General features: G+C 52.1%; 1 protein-coding gene across 3 annotated transcripts; it reads left to right on the top strand.

The window, feature by feature from the left end:
- The first annotated feature begins 2,574 nt into the window (after positions 1-2,574).
- Positions 2,575-20,785, top strand: HAPLN3 (hyaluronan and proteoglycan link protein 3). Of its 3 annotated transcripts, XM_069559599.1 has the most exons (6): positions 2,871-2,995; positions 9,192-9,249; positions 10,731-10,911; positions 14,505-14,873; positions 18,034-18,336; positions 18,989-20,785. In XM_069559599.1, exons 3-6 carry the CDS (start codon positions 10,788-10,790, stop codon positions 19,273-19,275), a joined length of 1,083 nt encoding a protein of 360 aa, XP_069415700.1. In that variant the 5' UTR covers positions 2,871-2,995; positions 9,192-9,249; positions 10,731-10,787; the 3' UTR covers positions 19,276-20,785. The 3 variants fall into 3 exon arrangements, with proteins under 3 accessions (XP_069415699.1, XP_069415700.1, XP_069415698.1); XM_069559598.1 differs by lacking the exon at positions 9,192-9,249 and having other exon boundaries at positions 2,575-2,995; XM_069559597.1 differs by lacking the exon at positions 2,871-2,995 and having other exon boundaries at positions 8,999-9,249.
- The last annotated feature ends 75 nt before the right edge of the window (positions 20,786-20,860 follow it).

Below are 20,860 nucleotides of genomic sequence, written 5' to 3'. Positions count from 1 at the left end.
TCCTGGGAAGCCACTGACAGTTTTACTCCAGGGCTGGGAGGAAACTCCGGGGGTACCCCTCTTCCCACTCCCCACCCTTAGCGAGGAGCCATCCGGAAGTGGCTCCTGTGTAGGGGGGCACACTGCAAGCCAGTGATCTGCAAGGGGGGCTGCAGATAAAGGAGGGACTGACTACCTGGGAGAGGGGCATATGCGACCACCCCTTAGTCTTGGGACCCAAGATGGGTTTTCCTGAACAGACTTTGGGAGTGTGCCTTGACACATTTAGGCAGTGTCTGGGCTGCAGATCTGGCCATGTGGCTGCCAAAGGGAGGGTGTGGTTTTGTTGGAAAATCATCAGGGAAATTAGTCTGGAAGTGGCTCCTCCCCTGGAACTTCTTGGCTGGGCTTCTTGGCTGGGCAGGGACAGAATAAAAGGCGCAGACTATGGTCTCTGAATGAACTGGGAGGGTGGGGTTCCCCATCCCTGGGGGCTGGGGTTCCTTCCCATTTCAAAGCTCTCCTCTGTGGAGCTGCATTGTCTGCTTCTGGAGTCTCTCTGGGTGGTTACTGACTTTACTTGTTCAGGCCTCTCCTGGGGACTGAGCATCTTTTCTACCCTGCATCTCTGCTCTGGGATGGTTCCGTTCCCCCAGTAAGTCCCATTTGCAGTAAGTCCCAGGAGTCCCACTTGCAGAAGGGAAAACAGAGCTTGACTCCAGTCTGTCAACTTGTCCCTCTGTGGCATTGGATATTTCCTGCTGGCCAGTTTCACTGGATGGCTGGCCAGGTGGCAGGTGGACTGGTGGGCAGTAGTCACGAACCTCCACCTGGTCCAGGAGACCCAAGGTGACTCTGGAATTGCCTAAGCCACCTCTCAGTCCCTTCTTTCGCTCATCTTTGCAGCTTTGGATGTGTTGGCCCATAGCCTTCTGAAAGTCCCCCTCTGGGGACCCTAGATGAGGGTTCCTTCCCTCCTGACCCCTTCTGTCCTTGACTTCTCTTCCTGGGCAGCCAGCTCCCTCCACTTCCAGAGCCTTCACCATCACCTCTACCAATTATGTTTTTTATTCCTGACCACAGTCCTGAGAGCCACCTCTGAGATTTTACCTGCTGGCCATCCCTGCCACTGGCCAGGATGTTAAACTTGCTTTGCTGTAACAAAAGTGATCTTCCCTGCTGTCCATCCTCTCCCTACATGTGTGGCTTTCAGCACTGGGACCTGTTGACTTGCCTCTCCAAGGAGTCTAGACACCTTTTCATTCCTGGTTTAAATATAGTGGAGTGATTAGGATCACAAGGCCTCAAGTTGGAGAAAAGTGAAAACGTTAGTCGCTCAGTCATGTCTGATTCTTTGTGACCCCATGGACTGCAGCCCACCAGGCTTCTCTGTCCACGGGATTTCCCAGGCAAGAATACTGGAGTTGGTTGCCATTTCCTTCTCCAGGGGATCTTCCGGACGTGGGGCTCGAACTTGGGTCACCTGCATTGCAGGCAGATTCTTTACCATCTAAACTACCAGGGAAGCCTCCAAGTTGGAGACTCTGGGTTCAAATCCTGGCTCTGAGTGATCTTGGGCAATTTACTTAAATCCCTCTGAGCCTCATTTCCCACCTGTAAAGCGGACATAAGAGGACCAACTCCCTGGCCTTGGGTTGGATGGAGAGAATGTACAGGAGCACTGATGCAAAGCCGGGCTCATCAGGGGCCTCGGAAACTTGGGTCATTGTCACCAGAGCTTGCAAGGGTTTCCTGATTGTAACTTACATCCTACTCATTCCGCAGTCCCCTCCGTTCTGCACCCAGGCTTCTGACAGCTCTCCCTTGGGGAGGAAACTGCACTGGTGCCCTTTTGCCCATCAGGCTGACATTCACTTTGGGTGCAATTTAGTCCACCATGGAGAAGGGAATGGCTACCCACTCCAGTATTCTTTCCTGGAGAATCGCATGGACAGAGGAGCCTGGCGGGCTACAGTCCATGGGGTCACAGGAGCACACGACTGAGCACACACACTCTACTACAGCAGCTCTTTGTGCTCTGAGATGCTCCTGGCAAATCACACACACACATACTGTCAAGGTGCATTTAGGAAGAGGTTCCGGGTTCAGTGACCGCTTGGTCAAGGCGGAAAGATCTCCTTAGGCTTGGCTGCTGAGGAACCACTGGGGCTTCCAGACCAGGCCTCCTGTTGGCATGGAGGGAAAATTAAACACCCAGCCCAAACAGGCATCCTGGGATCTGGCTGCCTGATAGCTGTCCTGACAGGTCAGGATTCTAAAGCCGAGTCACCCCTGTTAGAGGATCAGGCAGAAGCCTGATCGCCCCTGCAGGCTGCTGGGAGCACCATCTGCCCATCCTGTGTTCCCCCTTCCCGCTCCCAGGACTACTCACTCAAGCCCCACCTACTAGGGGCAGCCTCCCCGTGCCTGATGCTGAGTTAGCCGAAAGGCAGATTTCCTGACAGTCAAACTAGGGCAGGAGGGATGTCAGCGCCCCTTTGCCTTCTCTGGGCGAAAAGCAAGTGAGAGCGGCCACCCCTCCCCCACCTGAAGGTGGGAGTCGGCCATAGCCCAATCGCAGTGTGGAGGCGGGGTGGGGGGAGGCTACCCCCTGCTTAGTCCCGTTGCTTTTGGTAAACCGGCACGTTCTGAGACCCTCTGCGAACGCTCCTTTTCCACGCCCCTGAATATGACAGCCTCAGCTCCTGGGCACTCCCTTCACCGCGCGGCCTGCCAGATGCTCCGCAGGTTGGGGTGGTCTCCAGCCGGTTTGGGGTGGTCTCCAGGCAAGTCTGGAGGCCGCCCAAATCTGTCGCACCTCCTCCGTTTGGGCCCAGCCCAAGGGAGGGAAAGGGGCGTGTGTTCCTTTAAGGGGCTGGCCCGGCGGGAGCGCGGGGGTTCGTCCGCAGCCGCTTCCCTTCTGGCCATTCAAGATCCCTGAGTCCGTCTGCTTCCTCCGACCGGATCAGCCCCGCAGCCCAGAGCGTTCGAGCCGTCGAGGAGCCGCCTGGGGACGGTACGTAGCTCAGCGGTGGCCGGGCTCCTGGGGCGCCCTGTGGACCAATTCCTCTCTTCTTGTTTTCTCAGCCCCACGCTTCCCGGGCAGGGTTGGGGAAGCCGGCAGGAGGAGTGAGCCGGGCCCCGTGGGGCCGGGGCCGAGTTGTGATCGCCGCCGCCGGTTGGGGGCGCCCCGGGCGCCCGCGGGTTCAGAGCAGCGCGCGGCGTGGGCTGGCTTGCGTGGGACCCTTGTGCCTGGACCCTGGCCGGTGAGGCCAATTCAGAGGGAAACCAGTGGCCTCCGAGACCACTTCCCGGGTCTCCTCTCTCCCACCGGGTCTCTTCGCAACTCATCCCGCAGCCTCCGGCACAGCGCCCCAGGCACCGGGCTCTGCCCCGGGGCATCTGTTGGATGCTCATCTGTTGGGGGCGGGAGCGGGGACTGGCGTCGGGAACACTGCGAGGGGCTGGGGACACCTCCTGAGGCAGCGGGCGGGTGGTCTTCTGCCTGCCTGCTCTGGCCCTCAGGGCAAGCGCAATGGATGCTCGTGGGTTTCAGGCCTGAGTTCAGTGGGGTTTCTAATTTAGGGAACAGTCGGAGCGCGCGGAGAGTGAATTCCTGGGTGGGAGATGGTATCCTTTAGGGAGGAATTTAGGGCTCCTGAGCAGCCAGGAAAAAAAAAAAAAAAACAAAAAACCCAAAAACAGCGCCGGACACTTGGACCCAGTTCTGTCACCAACTCGCTGGGTGGCCTTCAGCAGCCTGTGACCCGATCTGGACCTTGACTCCCAGCGCTGACCTCCGGAGGGCCTTTTGCCCTCTGCCGCAGGAGGAGGTGACCGAGAGGCGGCCTGGCCCCTCTCCCACAGCCCTGCATGAGCCAGCGGGCTGGGAATGCCGGTAGGAAACACCTCCGGACTTCTACTTCCCGGGAACCGCAGGTTTCAAAGGGCTTGGGGCACCGAAGTCAAATTCCTCTCCGGGCGCGGGCTGATGGAGACCTGGAGGGCAAGGCTGCCCTCTGCTGGTGTCAGGGAGACGTGTGGTGTCCGGTGGTGCAGTTGGGTACTGGGCTGTAGCTCATCTTCCTAACAAGTCTGGGTTCAGCTTATTCTGATGTGCGGAGGGGTCCTAAGGCAAGTGGTGGCTGGGAAAAGCAAAGGATGGGTCGTCAGGAATCAGGGAATCCACACATCTTGTTTTGGTCACTCTAATACATTAGTGAGCTAGGGGGAAAAAAAAACCACTCCCAGACCAGAAACTAAGCTGTTTTGGCTCAGAGCTTAGTTTCTGAACCGTGAATTACCTTATGCATGACTGGTAAGAACCCTGGGGGAGCAACCTCCGTATAACATGGTCTGGTGGTGATTTTTTTCCCCCCAGCTCACTAATATATTAAAGTGACCAAAACAAGAGTTCTTCACCATTAAAGAGCAAACCTCAGCAATGCGTGAATTCCTTAAGATAAATGCTGTCAGTCCTGCAGAAAGTGCCTTTCTTACTGATGTCCCTCACTATTCGAATGCTTGCTATTCACTGTCCAGCGCTCAAGAACCAAATAGATTTGAATAACACAGCATCCTTCCCTGTCCAGATTTCTCAAACTCTCAGTATCCAAACTCTTGCCATCCCATCTGAAGGATGTGAGAGATTTGATGAAGGAGGAGCACTGGACTGCTGGTTTAGCTGCTGAACAGAACTTAGCATAAAGTTTTCTGATAAAAGTAGAAACCAGGGACTTCCCTGGTGATCCAGTGGTTAAGAATCCACCTTCCAATGCAGAGGACGCAGGTTCGATCCCTGGTGGGGGAATTACATCCCACATACCTCAGGGCTATGGAATTCTCCTGGCGGGAATACTGCTCAGATGGTATTGAATCTGCCTGCAATGCAGCTGACCTGGGTTGACCCTTAGGTCTGGAAGATCCCCTGGAGAAGGAAATGTCAACCCACTTCAGTATTCTTGCCCGGGGAATCCCCTGGGCAGAGGAGCCTGGTGGGCTGCAGTCCATGGGGTCACAAAGAGTTGGAGATGACTGAGCGACTAGCACTACCCCAGGGCAACTAAGCCTGCAAGCAGCCACTAGAGAAGCCCACAGCTAGAGAAGCCTGTGCATCACAGCTAGGGAGCCCACCCGCTGCAACTAGAAAAGCTCCTATGCACCACAAGCAGAGAAAAGCCTGCCCAATGGAAAGAGACCCAGCGTAGCCGAAAAACAGTGGGAAACAGCTGAAGAAGTTGCAAAGATATTTCCTCTGTGTTAAAAAACAAAACAAAACATTTAAGAAGATGACTTTACCCTGGGTCAGACTTTTAATTTTGGTAAACCCAGTATCTTTTGGAATCCAGTGCCCGTAAGAACCCACATCCTGAAGGAAGAAGTGTTTGCCCAGTGGTGGGTGAAAGCTGCAAAGCGCGGATTGACCTGCTGGTTTTTTCTTTTTTCAGGATTGCTCTTGTTTCTGTTAGTGCTCTGGTTACAAAGTTACATGTGTTTTGAGCTGTTGAGTTGTTCAGTCTGACTCTTTTGCGACCCCATGGACTGTAGCCCACCAGGCTCCTCTGTCCACGGGATTTCCCAGGCAAGACTATTGGAGTGGGTTGCCATGCCCTCCTCCAGGAGATCTTCTAGACCTTCTAGACCCAGGGATCGCACCTGTGTCTCTGGCATCTCCTGCATTGGCAGGTGAGTTCTTTATCACTGAGCTACCTGGGAAGCTCCTCTTTGTGTGTAGGCTGCTTAGATCCGAGTCACCAGGAGGCTTTGTGGCTGTCACCTGGGGATTCCTCTTGGACAAGGAGCGAGGCTCACAGTGTCCTGTCATGCGCAGCACACAAGGCAAGTCTGGGCTTTGGGCTCCCTGCAAAGAGGTCTAAGAGCACAGTGGATTCTACCCCTCAACTTCCTTCACATCATTGCTTCGTCTCCATTAAGAGCTCCTAACTGTTCTGAAAACAAGAATGTTTCCTCCACATTCCACCACTCTTACAGGCCAATGCTTTTCTTCTTTCCCCTCCCTTCCTCCTCCTTTCTCTGGTTTTGCTGTATCCCTCCCTTCTAGTTCCTGTACACAGGCATTCTTAGGGTCACACACTTACAATCATAGCAGAGTGGGAAGGCTGTGTTCTGCTTTGTTTACCCTAAATCATACCCTGTGCACTTTCCACGTTGCTGCCTGATGACCATACTCAGACTTCCAAATGCCTGCTGTCAACTCTGGTCTCGCAGCCCCAGAGTCCACTTTCCACTCAGCCGCTGGAGGGATTTTTTTTAACATGTAGGTCTGATCCTAAAGCCTAAAGCCTTTGTGGCTCCTCTGCCTAAAGCCACTACTAGCACCCCAGGGCCTTGGGGACAAAGGACAGGCTGCTGAATCTGACACCCAGGAGCATCTAGACACTGGTCCTTCTGTCCTCCTCTCCCAAGTTTCAGCCAGAGCTTTGGCAGGAAGCAGAATTCACCCTGGATGTTTCCAATAAAGACTCTCTAATGATGGCTCAGGGGTAAGGAAACTAGCTGCCAATGCAGGAGCCACGGGAGATGGTGGGCTCGACCCCTGGGCTGGGAAGATCCCTTGGAGAAGGAAATGGCAACCCACTCCAATATTCTCGTCTGGAGAATCCCGTGGATAGAGGAACCTGACAGACTACAGCCCATGGGGATGCAAAGATTTGGACCCAATTGAAGTAACTGAGTACTTCAATTACCCAATTGAAGTAATAGAGTTTTGCCAAGAAAATGCACTGGTCATAGCAAACACCCTCTTCCAACAACACAAGAGAAGACTCTACACATGGACATCACCAGATGGTCAACACCGAAATCAGATTGATTATATACTTTGCAGCCAAAGATGGAGAAGCTCTATACAGCCAACAAAAACAAGACTAGGAGCTGACTGTGGCTCAGATCATGAACTCCTTATTACCAAATTCAGACTTAATTTGAAGAAAGTAGGGAAAACTGCTAGACCATTCAGGTATGACCTAAATCAAATCCCTTATGATTATACAGTAGAAGTGAGAAATAGGTTCAAGGGACTAGATCTGATAGACAGAGTGCCTGATGAACTATGGAATGAGGTTTGTGACATTGTACAGGAGACAGGGATCAAGACCATCCCCATGGAAAAGAAATGCAAAAAAGCGAAATGGCTGTCTGGGGAGGCCTTACAAATAGCTGTGAAAAGAAGAGAGGCGAAAAACAAAGGAGAAAAGGAAAGATATAAGCATCTGAATGCAGAGTTCCAAAGAATAGCAAGAAGAGATATGAAAGCCTTCTTCAGTGATCAATGCAAAGAAATAGAAGAAAAGAACAGAATGGGAAAGACCAGAGATCTCTGCAAGAAAATTAGAGATACCAAGGGAACATTTCATGCAAAGATGGGCTCAATAAAGGACAGAAATGGTATGGATCTAACAGAAGCAGAAGATATTAAGAAGAGGTGGCAAGAATACACAGAACTATACAAAAAAGATCTTCATGACCCAGATAATCACAATGGTGTGATCACTCATCTAGAGCCAGACATCCTGGAATGTGAAGTCAAGTGGGCCTTAGGAAGCATCACTACGAACAAAGCTAGTGGAGGTGATGGAATTCCAGTGGAGCTATTTCAAATCCTGAAAGATGATGCTGTGAAGGTGCTGCACTCAATATGCCAGCAAATTTGGAAAACTCAGCAGTGGCCACAGGACTGGAAAAAGTCAGTTTTCATTCCAATCCCAAAGAAAGACAATGCCAAAGAATGCTCAAACTACTGCACAGTTGCATTCATCTCACATGCTAGTAAAGTAATGCTCAAAATTCTCCAAGCCAGGCTTCAGCGATGTTCAAGCTGCATTTAGAAAAGGCAGAGGAATCAGAGATCAAATTGCCAACATCCCCTGGATCATAGAAAAAGCAAGAGAGTTCCAGAAAAACATCTGTTTCTGCTTTATTGACTATGCCAAAGCCTTTGACTGTGTGGATCACAATAAACTGTGGAAAATTCTGAAAGAGATGGGAATACCAGACCACCTGACCTGCCTCTTGAGAAATCTGTATGCAGGTCAGGAAGCAGCAGTTAGAACTGGACATGGAAAAACAGACTGGTTCCAAATAGGAAAAGGAGTACATCAAGGCTGTATATTGTCACCCTGCTTATTTAACTTCTATGCAGAGTACATCATGAGAAATGCTGGACTAGAATAAACACAAGCTGGAATCAAGATTGCTGGGAGAAATATCAATAACCTCAGATATGCAGAAGATACCACCCTTATGGCAGAAAGTGAAGAGGAACTAAAAAGCCTCTTGATGAAAGTGAAAGTGGAGAGCGAGAATGTTGACTTAAAGCTCAACATTCAGAAAACGAAGGTCATGGCATCTGGTCCCATCACTTCATGGGAAATAGATGGGGAAACAGTGGAAACAGTGTCAGACTTTAATTTTTTGGGCTCCAAAATCACTGCAGATGGTGATTGCAGCCATGAAATTGAAAGACGCTTACTCCTTGGAAGAAAAGTTATGACCAACCTAGACAGCATATTCAAAAGCAGAGACATTACTTTGCCGACTAAGGTCCGTCTAGTCAAGGCTATGGTTTTTCCAGTAGTCATGTATGGATGTGAGAGTTGGACTGTGAAGAAGGCTGAGCGCCAAAGAATTGATGCTTCTGAAGTGTGGTGTTGGAGAAGACTCTTGAGAGCCCCTTGGACTGCAAGGAGATCCAACCAGTCCATTCTGAAGAAGATCAGCCCTGGGATTTCTTTGGAGGGAATGATGCTAAAGCTGAAACTCCAGTACTTTGGCCACCTCATGCGAAGAGTTGACTCATTGGAAAAGACTCTGATGCTGGGAGGGATTGGGGGCAGGAGGAGAAGGGGACGACAGAGGATGAGATGGCTGGATGGCATCACTGACTTGATGGACGTGAGTCTGAGTGAAGTCTGGGAGTTGGTGATGGACAGGGAGGCCTGGCGTGCTGCGATTCATGGGGTCGCAAAGAGTCGGACATGACTGACTGACTGAACTGAACTGAAGTAATTGAGTACACACACGGCACTTTCAGTAAACGGACAAGCAGGGCCAGAATGAGGGGGAGGTATGTGGGGCACTAGGCTCGTGTGCAAAATTTTTTTTTTTTCCTCAATGTGGACCATTTTAAAAGTTTCTACTGAACTTGTTACAACATTGCTTCTATTTTATGTCTTGGTTTTCTTGACTGCCAGACATGTGGGATCCCAGCTTCCTGACCAGGGATCAAACCCACACCCCCTACATTGGAAGGTAAAGTCTTAACCACTGGACCACCAGCGAAGTCCCCTCATGTGAAAATTTAAGGGAGGGGTGTGTGGGTGCCAAAAATCTCAATGATCAAGACATAATATTTTGATGCAATACAAATAAAATTGAATCAACAATCTATAGCCCTTGGGCCAGCTGCCTGTTTTATCTGAGTGCCCACTTAAACTGTAAGAACCCCCCAGAAGTAGTCTAGCATGGCATAAAAAAATGTTTTTTAACCTCTACCTCCACAGGCGTTTCTGGACTGAAACAAAAGCTTTGCAGTGCAGGACTCATCCTCACTAACCATGAATGCACCTGATATTTTCTAGTCTAGTCTGGTCTGTTCAATGTCATTTTAAAATGCTGCTCACAACTTTTCCAATTCAACCTTGCAGTTTGAAAAATGGTGATACTGTCGTATGGTCCTGCTTAATTTTTTCTGCAGTCTTTTCACTGCCTCCTAATTCCTGCTTGGGCTTTTGTGGTGGCTCAGTGGTAAAGAATCTGCCTGCCAGTGCAGAAGACACGGGTTTGATCCCTGATCCAGGAAGATCCCCTGGAGGAGGGCATGGCAATCAACTCCAGTATTCTTGCCTGGAGAATGCCATGGAGAAAGGAGCCTACAGTACATGGGGTCACAAAAGAGTCTGACACGACTTAGGGACTAAAAAACGACAATAAATTCCTGCTTAGGATTTGTTGGCTTGCCTGTTGCCCATCTTGCCTGCAGAGTGCAGTCCTCTGAGAGCAGGGACCTCATCTTGCTCATCACCGCTGTTACCCGGCCGCGAGAACGGTGCCTTGCATGCCGAAGCTGCTCTATTACAGGGGTCCCCAACCTCCAGGATCTAATGCCTGGTCATCCAAGATGGAGCTGATGTAGTATTAATAGAAATCAAGTGCACAATAAGTGTGATGTGCTTGAATCATTCTGAAACCATCACCACCCCTACATCCACCCTGCCCTAGTCCATGGAAAAATTATCTTCCTTGAAACAGGTCCTTGGTGCCAAAAAGGTTGGAAAGTGAAAGTCGTTCAGTCATGACCCACTCTGCGACCCCATGGACTGCAGCCTACCAGGCTTCTCTGTCCATGGAATTCTACAGGCAAGAATACTGGAGTGGGTAGCCGTTCCCTTCTCCAAGGGATCTTTCTAACCCAGGGATTGAACCCCAGTCTCCAGGGACTGAACCCCAGTCTCCTGCATTGCAGGAAGATTCTTTAGCATCTGAGCCACACACACACACGCACACACACTCTCTCTCTCTCTCTCTCTCTCTCACACACACACACACACACACACACTCCAGGGGATCTTCCTGACCCAGGGATCAAACCCTCGTCTCCTGCTTGGTAGGCAGATTCTTTACTGCTGAACCACAAGGGAAGCTGCTAAATTCCTGTTGATTGAACGAATGAGTAAGTTGGTCCCTGGGCCCCACTGCAGACTTCTCTCACTGGCTTGTTTTTCTCCTCCCAGTTTGCCCCAGGCCCCAGCCTTGTCTGGACACCCTGGCGCTGCCCGGTGTGTGACGCCATGGGCCTGCAGCTCCCGATCCTGCTGCTCCTGCTGTGCTGTGTCTCCGGCCTGCCTTTCTACAACGGCTTCTACTACTCCAACCGTCCCAACGGCCGGAACCTGGACAACGGCTACAGCGAAGGTGGGTGGCCTCTTGGCTCGGCTCTTGGCTCGGCTCTTGGTTTGGCTAGGTGATGAAGGCGTCTCCTGGTCCCTGCAAGGTCTGAGTTGGGTGGGGGCTCGGGGTGAAGCCAGCAGTCCTGCTCCCATCTGGGCCTGTGCAGTGGTCCAGCCTTGTTGCTAAGATGAGCCGAAGGGTGGTTCTGTTACTCCATGTCTACTGGCCCCTTAGATATGGAGGGCTTCCCCGGTGGCTCAGTCAGTAAAGAATCTGCCTGTAGTGCAGGAGACCCAGGTTTGATCCCTGGGTTGGGAAGATCCCCTGGAGGAGGAAATGGCAACCCGCTCCAGCATTCCAGCCTGGAGAATCCCATGGAAAGAGGAGCCTGGTAGGCTACAGCCCATGGGATTGCAAGAGTCAGACACGACTGAGCGACTAAACCAATAACAACCCATGGGCGTGGAGCTGAATGCACTGTAGCACAGTCAATTTTGCTTTTTATACTTTCCCCAAAGTCCTGCCAGTTTTTCAAAATTCCACTTAAACGTGACTTCCCCAGGTTTTCCCAGTGGAAAAGGGGTTTGGAGTTAGGGAGATGTGTTTGACTCTCCATTTTGCCACTTACTAGCTATATGCGGCTTTGGGCAGGTGACCTTTTTTAAACTTTTATTTGTGTTTTTTTTTTGTGGCATTTCTTCCCCAGGCCGCATGTTTCTTTTTAAATATTTATTTATTTATTTGGCTGTGCTGGGTCTTAGTTGTGACACTTTGGGATCTTTAGTTAAGGCATGTGGGGATCTAGTTCCCTGACCAGGGATCGAAGCCAGGCCCCCTGCATTGGGAGTGTGAAGTCTTAGCCACGGACCGCCAGGGAAGTCCCAGGGCCATAAAGTATTGTTTTTTTGGTTTCTTTGGGGATATCTTTTTCTTCTGTCCAGCTTTCTCTTCTGGTTTAGGAATAATCAGACCTTTTTCGGTAAGGATCATCTACATGTGACAGGGGAGCTTAGGTATCGGTTGATCCAACCCTGAGCTCGCTAGTCCTGTCCCGCATCTTTAGAGGCTTTGTTCACCAGGACATGCTTGATGACCAGAGAGTCTACATCTAAGCTCTGAAGTCTGGAATCACTCTCTGCATTTCTGAGCATGTGCAATAAAAATTCAGCACTCTTCTTGGGCCACCAACCCTGCACCCAGCCCCACTGTTTGGCCTGGGAACACCTATCAACACCATTGTAATGATGGAATGGCACAGAATATGTTTAAAGTGACATTTTTCAGATACTTGGTGGCTTTCTGGATATGCATACCCTTCATGGCCTGGGTGGTTTCATGAGTGTTCTTAAAATAAAGTGAAAGTCGCTTAGTCGTGTCCCACCAACTTTTGTAACCCCATGGACTATACAGTCCATGGAATTATCCAGGCCAGAATACTGCAGTGGGTAGCCTTTCCCTTCTCCAGGGGATCTTCCCAACTCAGGGATCGAACGCAGGTCTCCCGCATTGTGGGCGGATTCTTTACCAGCTGAGCTACAAGGGAAGCCCAAGAATACTGGAGCGGGTAGCCTATCCCTTCTCCAGGGGATCTTCCTGACCCAGGAATCGAACCGGGGTCTCCTGCACTGCAGGCAGATTCTTTACCAGCTGAACCACCAGGGAAGCAGTGTTCTTAAAGTGAACATGAAAGTTTGAACCTCTTGATTTTGTGCAATTTTCTGGGTCAAGTGAATAGCAAACCATTTTTAGAAGTGACTTCAGGCCAGTTACTGGAAAAGCCAGGTGACTTTTTATCAGCAGCTTTATGCACCTACTATGCATCATTTGCTAGGTCATATGAGCCTCATAGAAACTCGGACACAGGCAAGGAGTCATTAGGTATGGCTGTTTTTCAGCATGAGATTCTCTGCAAGGAGCCTCCCTGTCTATCCCTTGCTTATTCCTAGGGTTACCCCCCACTTCCCTGTGTACCTCTAAGGTCTCAAGTCCAGACCTAAGGCCGTGAGACCATGAGGCCCCAATAGGAAGACTCAAGTGAGAGATGGGCCAGTCTTAGCCCATAAATCTGGTTCTTGTGGCGCATGTTAGGCTCGGAGTTTATTTGTCCTCCTGAACCTGACTGCAGTCTCCTCTATAAGTCCTGGCCTCATCTCACCTGTGTCTCTAGGTGTTTGGGAAGAGTCGTGGTGGACAGCTGGACCGAGTGAAGGGCAGGCTATGCCCTCTTGTGACCAGTGTGTTAGAGAAGGAGACTCAGATGAGCCTGAGTCCCCCCGCACTCCCATCTGAGGCGCTCTTACTGCCAGCTGCACCAACTTGCCTTTTGCTTTTCTTTTTTTTTTTAGCTGAACCATGTGGCATCTTAGTTCCCTGACCAGGGATCAAACCCGCCTCCCCCCACTGCCACCACAGTGAAAGGGTGGATTCTTTTTTCCCCCCATTAAAAAAATTTAAATATATTTTAAAAGTGAATAGGACAGGGAAGTCTGGTGTGCTGCTTTCATGGGGTCATGAAGAGCTGGACATGACTGAGCGACTCAATAACAACAAAACATTTTTACAGTGTTGTATTGCTGCTGCTGCTGCTAAGTCGCTTCAATCGTGTCCGACTCTATGCAACCCCAGAGACGGCAGCCCACCAGGCTCCCCTGTCCCTGAGATTCTCCAGGCAAGAACACTGGAGTGGGTTGCCATTTCCTTCCCCAATGCATGAAAGTAAAAAGTGAAAGTGAAGTCACTCAGTCGTGCCGACTATTAGCGACCCCATGGACTGCAGCCCACCAGGCTCCTCTGTCCATGGGATTTTCCAGGCAAGAGTGCTGGAGTGGGGTGCCATTGCCTTCTCCATGGTTTCTGCTATACAACACAAATCAGCCATAATTATACACACACCCCCTCTGTCTCTAGCCTCCTTCCCCTCTCCGCATCCCATCCCTCCAGGTTCTCACAGAGCACCAGAGATAGCCTCCTTGTGCTACATAGCAACTTCTCATCTGCCGTCCATGGACCATCAGGGAGGTCCACCAGTTCTCATCTGCTGCCTAACAAGCCTAGTGGTTTAAGACAGCAGCCATGTGCTTTGCTCATGGTTTCATGGGCTGGCGTTTTGGGCTGGGCTCTGTCCCTTCTGTCTTGGCTGTGCTCACTTAATTGATTGTGCCTGCGGTGGGCGGGCAGGTCAGCTGGGGGCTGGTGGGTCTAGGATGGCCTCAGCTGGGAGGGCTTGTCTCTGCTCTCTGCATGTTCTCACCCTGCAAGGGAGCCTAGGCCTTGTTCCGATGGTGGTTGGCAAGGTTCTGAGAGAGAGAGGCCTCAGCAGGGCCCCTGGAGCCTTGACTCCGAACAAACACCTCAGGACACTCACTTCCCCCGCGTTCATTTGGTCAAAGCAAGTGGCAGGGCCAGCGAGGATTTCAGGGACTGGGGGTGGTTCATAGAGTCACCTCCTGAAGGAAGGAGTTGTGAAGTCACATTAGAGTATGTGGGTACAGGGGCGGTGCAATCTAGGACTCCTGAGCCTGGCGGGAGCTGGGGGTGAGGGTGAGGGAAGGGGTGGCCCCTGCAGGACTACCGATGTGCCGCCGGAGGTTCCCATCTGCACCCGCCTCTCCCCTCAGGCATCTTCAATGGATTGAAGCTGGTGGTAGAGACGCCCGAGGAGACCCTGTTCTCCCACCGAGGGGCCAACGTGACCCTGCCCTGCCGCTACCACTACGAGCCGGCCCTGGCCTCTCCGCGGCCTGTGCGCATCAAATGGTGGAAGCTGTCGGAGAACGGGGTCCCGGAGCAGGACGTGCTGGTGGCCATTGGGCTGAGGCAGCGCACCTTTGGGGATTACCGAGGTCGGGTGCGCCTGCGGCAGGACAGAGCGCGGGAAGTGTCGCTGGAGATCTGGGACCTGCGGCTGGAGGACTACGGGCGCTACCGCTGCGAGGTCATTGATGGGCTGGAGGATGAGAGTGGTCTCGTGGAGTTGGAGCTTCGGGGTGAGACCCTGACGGTGGCTTGGTCCTGGGGGCTGCAGGGAGAAGGCCTTGAGAAAGCATCTAGACCTCTGTGCTTCTGGCAGATAAAACATCCAATCCTCAGAACAACCCCACGACGAAGCTCCTGTTATTCTCACCCTCAACGTGTGGATGAGAAAACTGAGGCACAGAGAAGTCAAGTCACTTACCTAGGGTCACACAGCTCATACATGGCTGAGTAGGGGTTTGACCACAGGCAGTCAGACTCCAGAATCCACTGCTCTCTACTCCCTCTTGCTCACGTCCTGTTCAGAGAGAGGGAGACAGGAGGTGATGACACAGCTCATTGAGTCAGAGCTGAGATTTGCACAGGGTTGGCAGGTGACACAAACAAATGAGGCAGCCCGGGGTGGGTGATCCGGAGTGGTGGGGACGGGGGCCACTCCTGAGCCCTCCTACTCAGGCCCAGCTGATGATGCTACACCGGAAGCAAGCCCAGTGCAGCCCGATTTTCTTTCTTTCTTTCAAATGTTTACTTATTTGGCCACGTTGGGTCTTAGTTGCAATGCAAGGGGTCTTTGTCGTGGTGCATGGGCTCTAGAGCAATTGGGCTTAGTTGCACCAAGGCATGTGGGATCTTAGTTCCCCAACCAGGGATCGAACCTGTGTCTCCTGCATTGGAAGGCGGATTCTTTATCCCTTGGACCACCAGGGAAGTCCCTGCAGCCAGATTTTCTGATTTGACATGAGAAGCTTATATTCGTATGTGAAACCTCTGGATTTTAATGTAGAAATTGCCTAATTAGAAACAAAAGCAAAAACAACCAGTGCTGTCCAAAGCTGCCAGCTGTGATCTCCACACGACTTCTGCCTTCTCTGACCCTGGGCCGGGGCTGTGTGTCCTTAGACCTCTCCTACCTGGTAGGGAGTCACTGGGAGGGTATAGAGGGAAGGCTGATCTGACTCCATGTCCACCCCGTCCCAGCTGTGGCACCCCAGATCGGTGCCTTCCCCCCAGAGCTCCAGTCCTGTCACAGGTAAAAAAAAAATGAAGAATAAGGGTACTTCCTCCTTTACCTTCTTCGAGGAGATGAGGATAGAATGTGGCTCAAGAGCTTGTCAATCAGAGGTGGACCTTGCCACCAGCAGCCACCTGCCCAGTCCATGGGGCTTAGATGGTGGCCCAGAGGGGCCATGTTCCTTTTCCCTGATGTTGGGGATGGTGTGGGATGTGTGTGAGCTGGTCAGAGCCAGTTGTCTGGGAACCACAGGGGCAGCCTAGAGAAGCAGGGAGTCCTCACTTTTTGGGGATTACACTTTTTATTTATTTATTTTTTATTAATTTTAATTGGAGTGTAGTGTCTTTACAACGTCGTGCTGCTTTTTGCTGCCCAGAAGAGGGAATCAGCCATATGTATTCATGTATCCCCTGTTTTAGATTTCCTTTCCTTTTAGGTCACCGCATAGCACTGAGTAGAGTTCCCCATGCTGTACAGCAGGGTCTCATTAGTTTTCTGTTTAATACATAGTAGTGTGTATATCATACAGTGTGTATATGTCAGTCCCAATCCAGGGAGCTCTCACTCCAGACCCTGCCTTTGAATAGCGCCAGTCCCAGGCCCTAGGGACACCCCTTCTCCTTAAGGTTTCATCTGACTTGATAGAGAATGAGCCCAGGGGGTTTAACATTTTTTATTACAGTAAAATTTCAAACATGGAATTTTGAGGGAGCCTGTGGCACCTCCCAGACCGTGGTACCAGAAAGCCCCCTGCCTGGGACCTCCCTGACCTCGAGCTTCCTTTAGTAAGACCTTTTCCCATCCCTCCTCTTCCCCTGGGGCCTCCCTGGTGGCTCAGACGGTAAAGAATTTGCCCTCAATGCGGGAGACCCAGGTTCGATTCCTGGGTGGGGAAGATCCCCTGGAGAAGGAAATAGCAACCGACTCCAGTATTCTTGCCTAGAGAATCCCATGGACAGAGGAGCCTGGCAGGCTACATACATAGGTCACAGTCAGACATGACCGAGCCACTGACACTTTCACTGTCTTCTTTCCTCTTCCCCTTAAAGTCGTCTGTCACATGTGGGAAGTTTCTTGCATTCTCCTCTGAAGCTTCCATATTAATGTTAACATAGACGATGAGGTCTCAGCTACTGAGCCAGAGCCCGGCAACGCCTATCTCCTGTAGGTGGCAGCACCTCCTCACTGGTGTCTTAGATCAGGTTGCAGTAACAAAACAGCCTCGGTGACCTTTGAACAACAGAGATTCATTTCACACAGTTCTAGAGACTGGAAGTCCCAGACCAGGGTGCCAGGTCACAGACTTCTGTGTCCTCACAATGGTGGAAGGGCCTTGGGGGGAGCTCTCTGGGGTGTCTTTTTTTAAGGGTACTAACCCCATTCATGAGGACTCCACCCTCATGACCTAATTACGTCCCAAAGGCGCCATCTCCTAATACCATCATATTGGGCATTAGGATTTATTTATTTAGCTGCGCTGTGCGACTTTCAGGATCTTAGTCCCCTGATCAGGGATCAGTCCTGGGCTCTGGCAGTGACAGCACCATTTCCTAACCACTGGACTGCCAGGGGAATTCCTGGGCATTAGGATTTAATCATCTGAATTGAGACCATGGGTTTCCTTGGTGGCTCAGTGGTAAAGAATCCTCCTGCAATGTTGGAGACGTAGAGGACGAAGGTTCAATTCCTGGGTCGAGAAGATCCCCTGGAGATGGAAATGACAGCTCACTCCAGGATTCTTGCCTGGAAAAATAGAAAGGAGCCCAGTGGGCTCCAGCCCGTGGGGTCACAAAGAGTCAACTGAGTGACTCAGCAGGCATACTGAGCCCATAGCACTGGGGTTCTTGGAACAACCCTGTGGGTTAGGTATTAACCCTGTTCTGTAATTGGGGATATTATTTGACTGACTCATTCATTCCGTTAACAAATTAGTAGTTTTCTGAGTGCTGCTGTGTGCCTGTCTAGCTCTGGGAGGGAGATGGAAAGCAGATACTGGTTCTGCGCTGGACTTGGACAGTGGACAGGAGGTGACAGGTTTGTAGGCCTTTTCTGAGGGACTCTGTGTGTGTGTGTGTTGAGGGAAGCCTCTTTCTCAGTGGAAGTGGGTCTCCCATCACCGGGCCCTGCCCACCCAATCAAGCCCCCTTTTCTGCCCTCCCCAGGTGTGGTCTTTCCTTACCAGCACCCCCAAGGGCGCTACAAGTTCAACTTCCACGAAGCCCAGCAGGCCTGCGAGGAGCAGGATGCGGTGGTGGCCTCCTTCGAGCAGCTGTTCCGGGCCTGGGAAGAGGGCCTGGACTGGTGCAACGCGGGCTGGCTGCAGGACGCCTCGGTGCAGTACCCCGTCACGCAGGCCCGGCGCCCCTGCGGAGGCCTGGGCCTGGCACCCGGCGTGCGCAGCTACGGCCCGCGCCACCGCCGCCTGCACCGCTATGACGTGTTCTGCTTCGCGGTTGCCCTCAGGGGTGAGTGGACTGGCCAAGCATGGGCCCGCGGGTGGGAGGGCAGCCTCTGGGGGCCTTCAGTCCTCTCTGCCCACCCTGCTGGCACTTCCAGCTGAAGCCCTGTCCAACTGAGTGCCTCGATGCTGCCGCTTCACACCGATCATCGGTCTAGTCAATCATCCCACATTCCCTGAGGGCCTACTAGGTGCTGGGTCATCATAGACAGATAAAACACAGTCTGCCCTCACAAAGGAGCTCATTTCATGGGAAGATACACGGATAAAAACAGATCGGTTCAGTGCCATATCCCAGCTTGGCACTTAGTAGGTGCTCAGTAAATGGCTGAGCAGATGAGAGACTCTTGATTGGTCTAGCAGCGGTGGGGCGCCCACCTAGAGTAAAATTAGGAAAGGCTGGGCAGAGTACAGATCTGACTGTGGGGAACCCAGCACCATGGCAGGGGGGATGATGCTTTTGGAGAGGGGCTGAGATTTGGGAACGTGCCCCTGACAGTCTCCACTGCAGATGCTCCATAACGTGGCAGCTCCCTAAGCGTAGAGAGTTAACAGGTCTTTTGGGGGCTGGGTGGTGGGGTCTGTATGGGCTGGCCTTGCCCCAGGCCCTCTCTGGCTGGCCCCTCTGCTTCTCCGTCCTCACGCCCCGCATCCCACAGGGCAGGTGTACTACCTGGAGCACCCTGAGAAGCTGACGCTGGCAGAGGCAAGGGAGGCCTGCTGGGAAGATGGAGCCCAGATCGCGAAGGTGGGCCAGCTGTTTGCCGCCTGGAAGTTCAGTGGCTTGGACCGCTGCGATGCTGGCTGGCTGGCAGATGGCAGTGCCCGCTACCCTGTGGCTCACCCACGTTCCAACTGTGGGGCCCTGGAGCCTGGGGTCCGAAGCTTTGGCTTCCCAGACCCACACAGCCGCAAGTACGGCGTCTACTGCTACCGGCCACGCTAACGCCAGGTCGCCCCCTCTCCTCATGGGCTGTATTTATTGAGTAGTTCGTTTTCCCTTGCAGGTTGGGGCAATTTTCATCTTGTTTTTATACTTTCCAACTTAAAATTATTTTTAAATATTATTTTTTGGATAAATCCCACAGATCCCAAATTGTCCTTTTACTCAGGTCCCTTTACCAAGGCTCTCACCCTCCTCGAATCCTCCTGTCTCTCTCCTCTGGGACGTTTGAGGTCCTTGGGTTCATGAGCGCTCTCTGCCATCACTGAATCCATCCCCTTTCCCAGCCCCGGGGAGGCTGTTTCCAGAGCCAGCAGTGGCAGGGGGAGCCAGGGCTGCGACTTGTCCTCCGCCTCCGCCTGGGGATGAGAGGGCAGCCAGGTGGCTCGAGCTGGGGTTCAGGCCTGGTGGTCTCCTGACCCTAATACTTCTTTGGGGAGCAGCTGGCCCGTCTCAGCACGGTGGAGGAGCCTGGGCGGGAGGTGGGTCCCTGGGCTTCCACGTGACATCCCAGGGAAGGGAGAGAGATCCCGCCCCATGTTTTCCTTCTCTCTTGGCTCCAAAGAGTCAATGTTTTGTTCTCATTTTTCCCTGTTTGGCGAGTGGCCCTCAGGTCTAAGTACTATTTTGGACAATAAATGGTGCTGTGACCCCTCCCTCCATCTTGAGCCCTCCTCCGTGTTGCGCTTTTTTTTTTTTTTATTTGCTTCTTATTTGGCTGCACCAGGTCTTAGTTGTGACACGCGGGATTTTCAGTCTGCATTGCGATAGGCAAACCTTTGGTTGTGGCATGTGGAATCTAGTTCCCTGACCAGGGATCGAACCCAGGCTCCCTGCGATGGGAGTATGGAGTCTTAGCCACTTAACCACCAGAGAAGTCCCTGTGTCTCAGTCTTTATCTCATTCAGTCTTAGGGTCCAGCTCCCTGCAGGTCCAGCTCCCTGCATGGGGGACGGTTCTGTCCTAGACTGAAGAGGTCGCCTGGGTCTGTCCACTGGCGTGGGCAGGGAACACATGGCTGCACCTTCAGGCTGCCCTGGTCTGGCCTGGCCTGCCTGTGTGTATCCTGCCTCAGGAACTGACCTAGTGGCTGGAGGGCCTCCTGGCGTGTTCTCCCACCATCCCACTCCAGGCTGTGTGTCTGCATGGACCCAGCATAAGAGTGGGAGGCCGGAGGAGGCTATTCCTCACCCTGGTCCCCACCCCCATGTCAGCCTCAAGAAACCAGGTCTCCTGCTTCTGTGCAGGCACACCGCTGCCAGCCACAGTCGGTCCTTTACTTAGCCAGGCGCTTCTCCAAGTGTGGCCGGCGCCACCAGGTTCACCTGGGAATGTGTTTGAGATGCAACTTTCTGCACCTGACCTCAGACCCGCTGAGTCGAAAACCCTGGAGTGGGATCTCTCACAAGCCCTTCTAATGCAGACTCAAGGCTGAAAACGAATGACTTAGCTGTGTTCCCAATGAATCAGTTACTTAATAAAAAGGCACAATTTTTGAGTTCCTACTCTGTGACCATCGCTGCATCTTCTACTTTTGTCCACGGATCCTTTCCAGAGCTGTAGGTAACCTGGGCACATAAAAATACTC

Source organism: Ovis canadensis, chromosome 18 (assembly GCF_042477335.2).
Source record: "Ovis canadensis isolate MfBH-ARS-UI-01 breed Bighorn chromosome 18, ARS-UI_OviCan_v2, whole genome shotgun sequence".
Classification (NCBI taxonomy): Eukaryota; Metazoa; Chordata; class Mammalia; order Artiodactyla; family Bovidae; genus Ovis; species Ovis canadensis.
Note: the sequence above shows the minus strand (reverse complement) of the source record. Positions and strands in the feature narration are given on the sequence as shown.

Coding starts and splice junctions, on each gene's coding strand:
- HAPLN3 (XM_069559597.1), top strand. CDS start 9,067: ATGTGGGGCACTAGGCTCGTGTGCAAAATTTTTTTTTTTTCCTCAATG. Junction 9,250..10,730: donor CACACCCCCTACATTGGAAG/GTAAAGTCTTAA, acceptor TTCTCCTCCCAG/TTTGCCCCAGGCCCCAGCCT. Junction 14,874..18,033: donor CGTGGAGTTGGAGCTTCGGG/GTGAGACCCTGA, acceptor TGCCCTCCCCAG/GTGTGGTCTTTCCTTACCAG.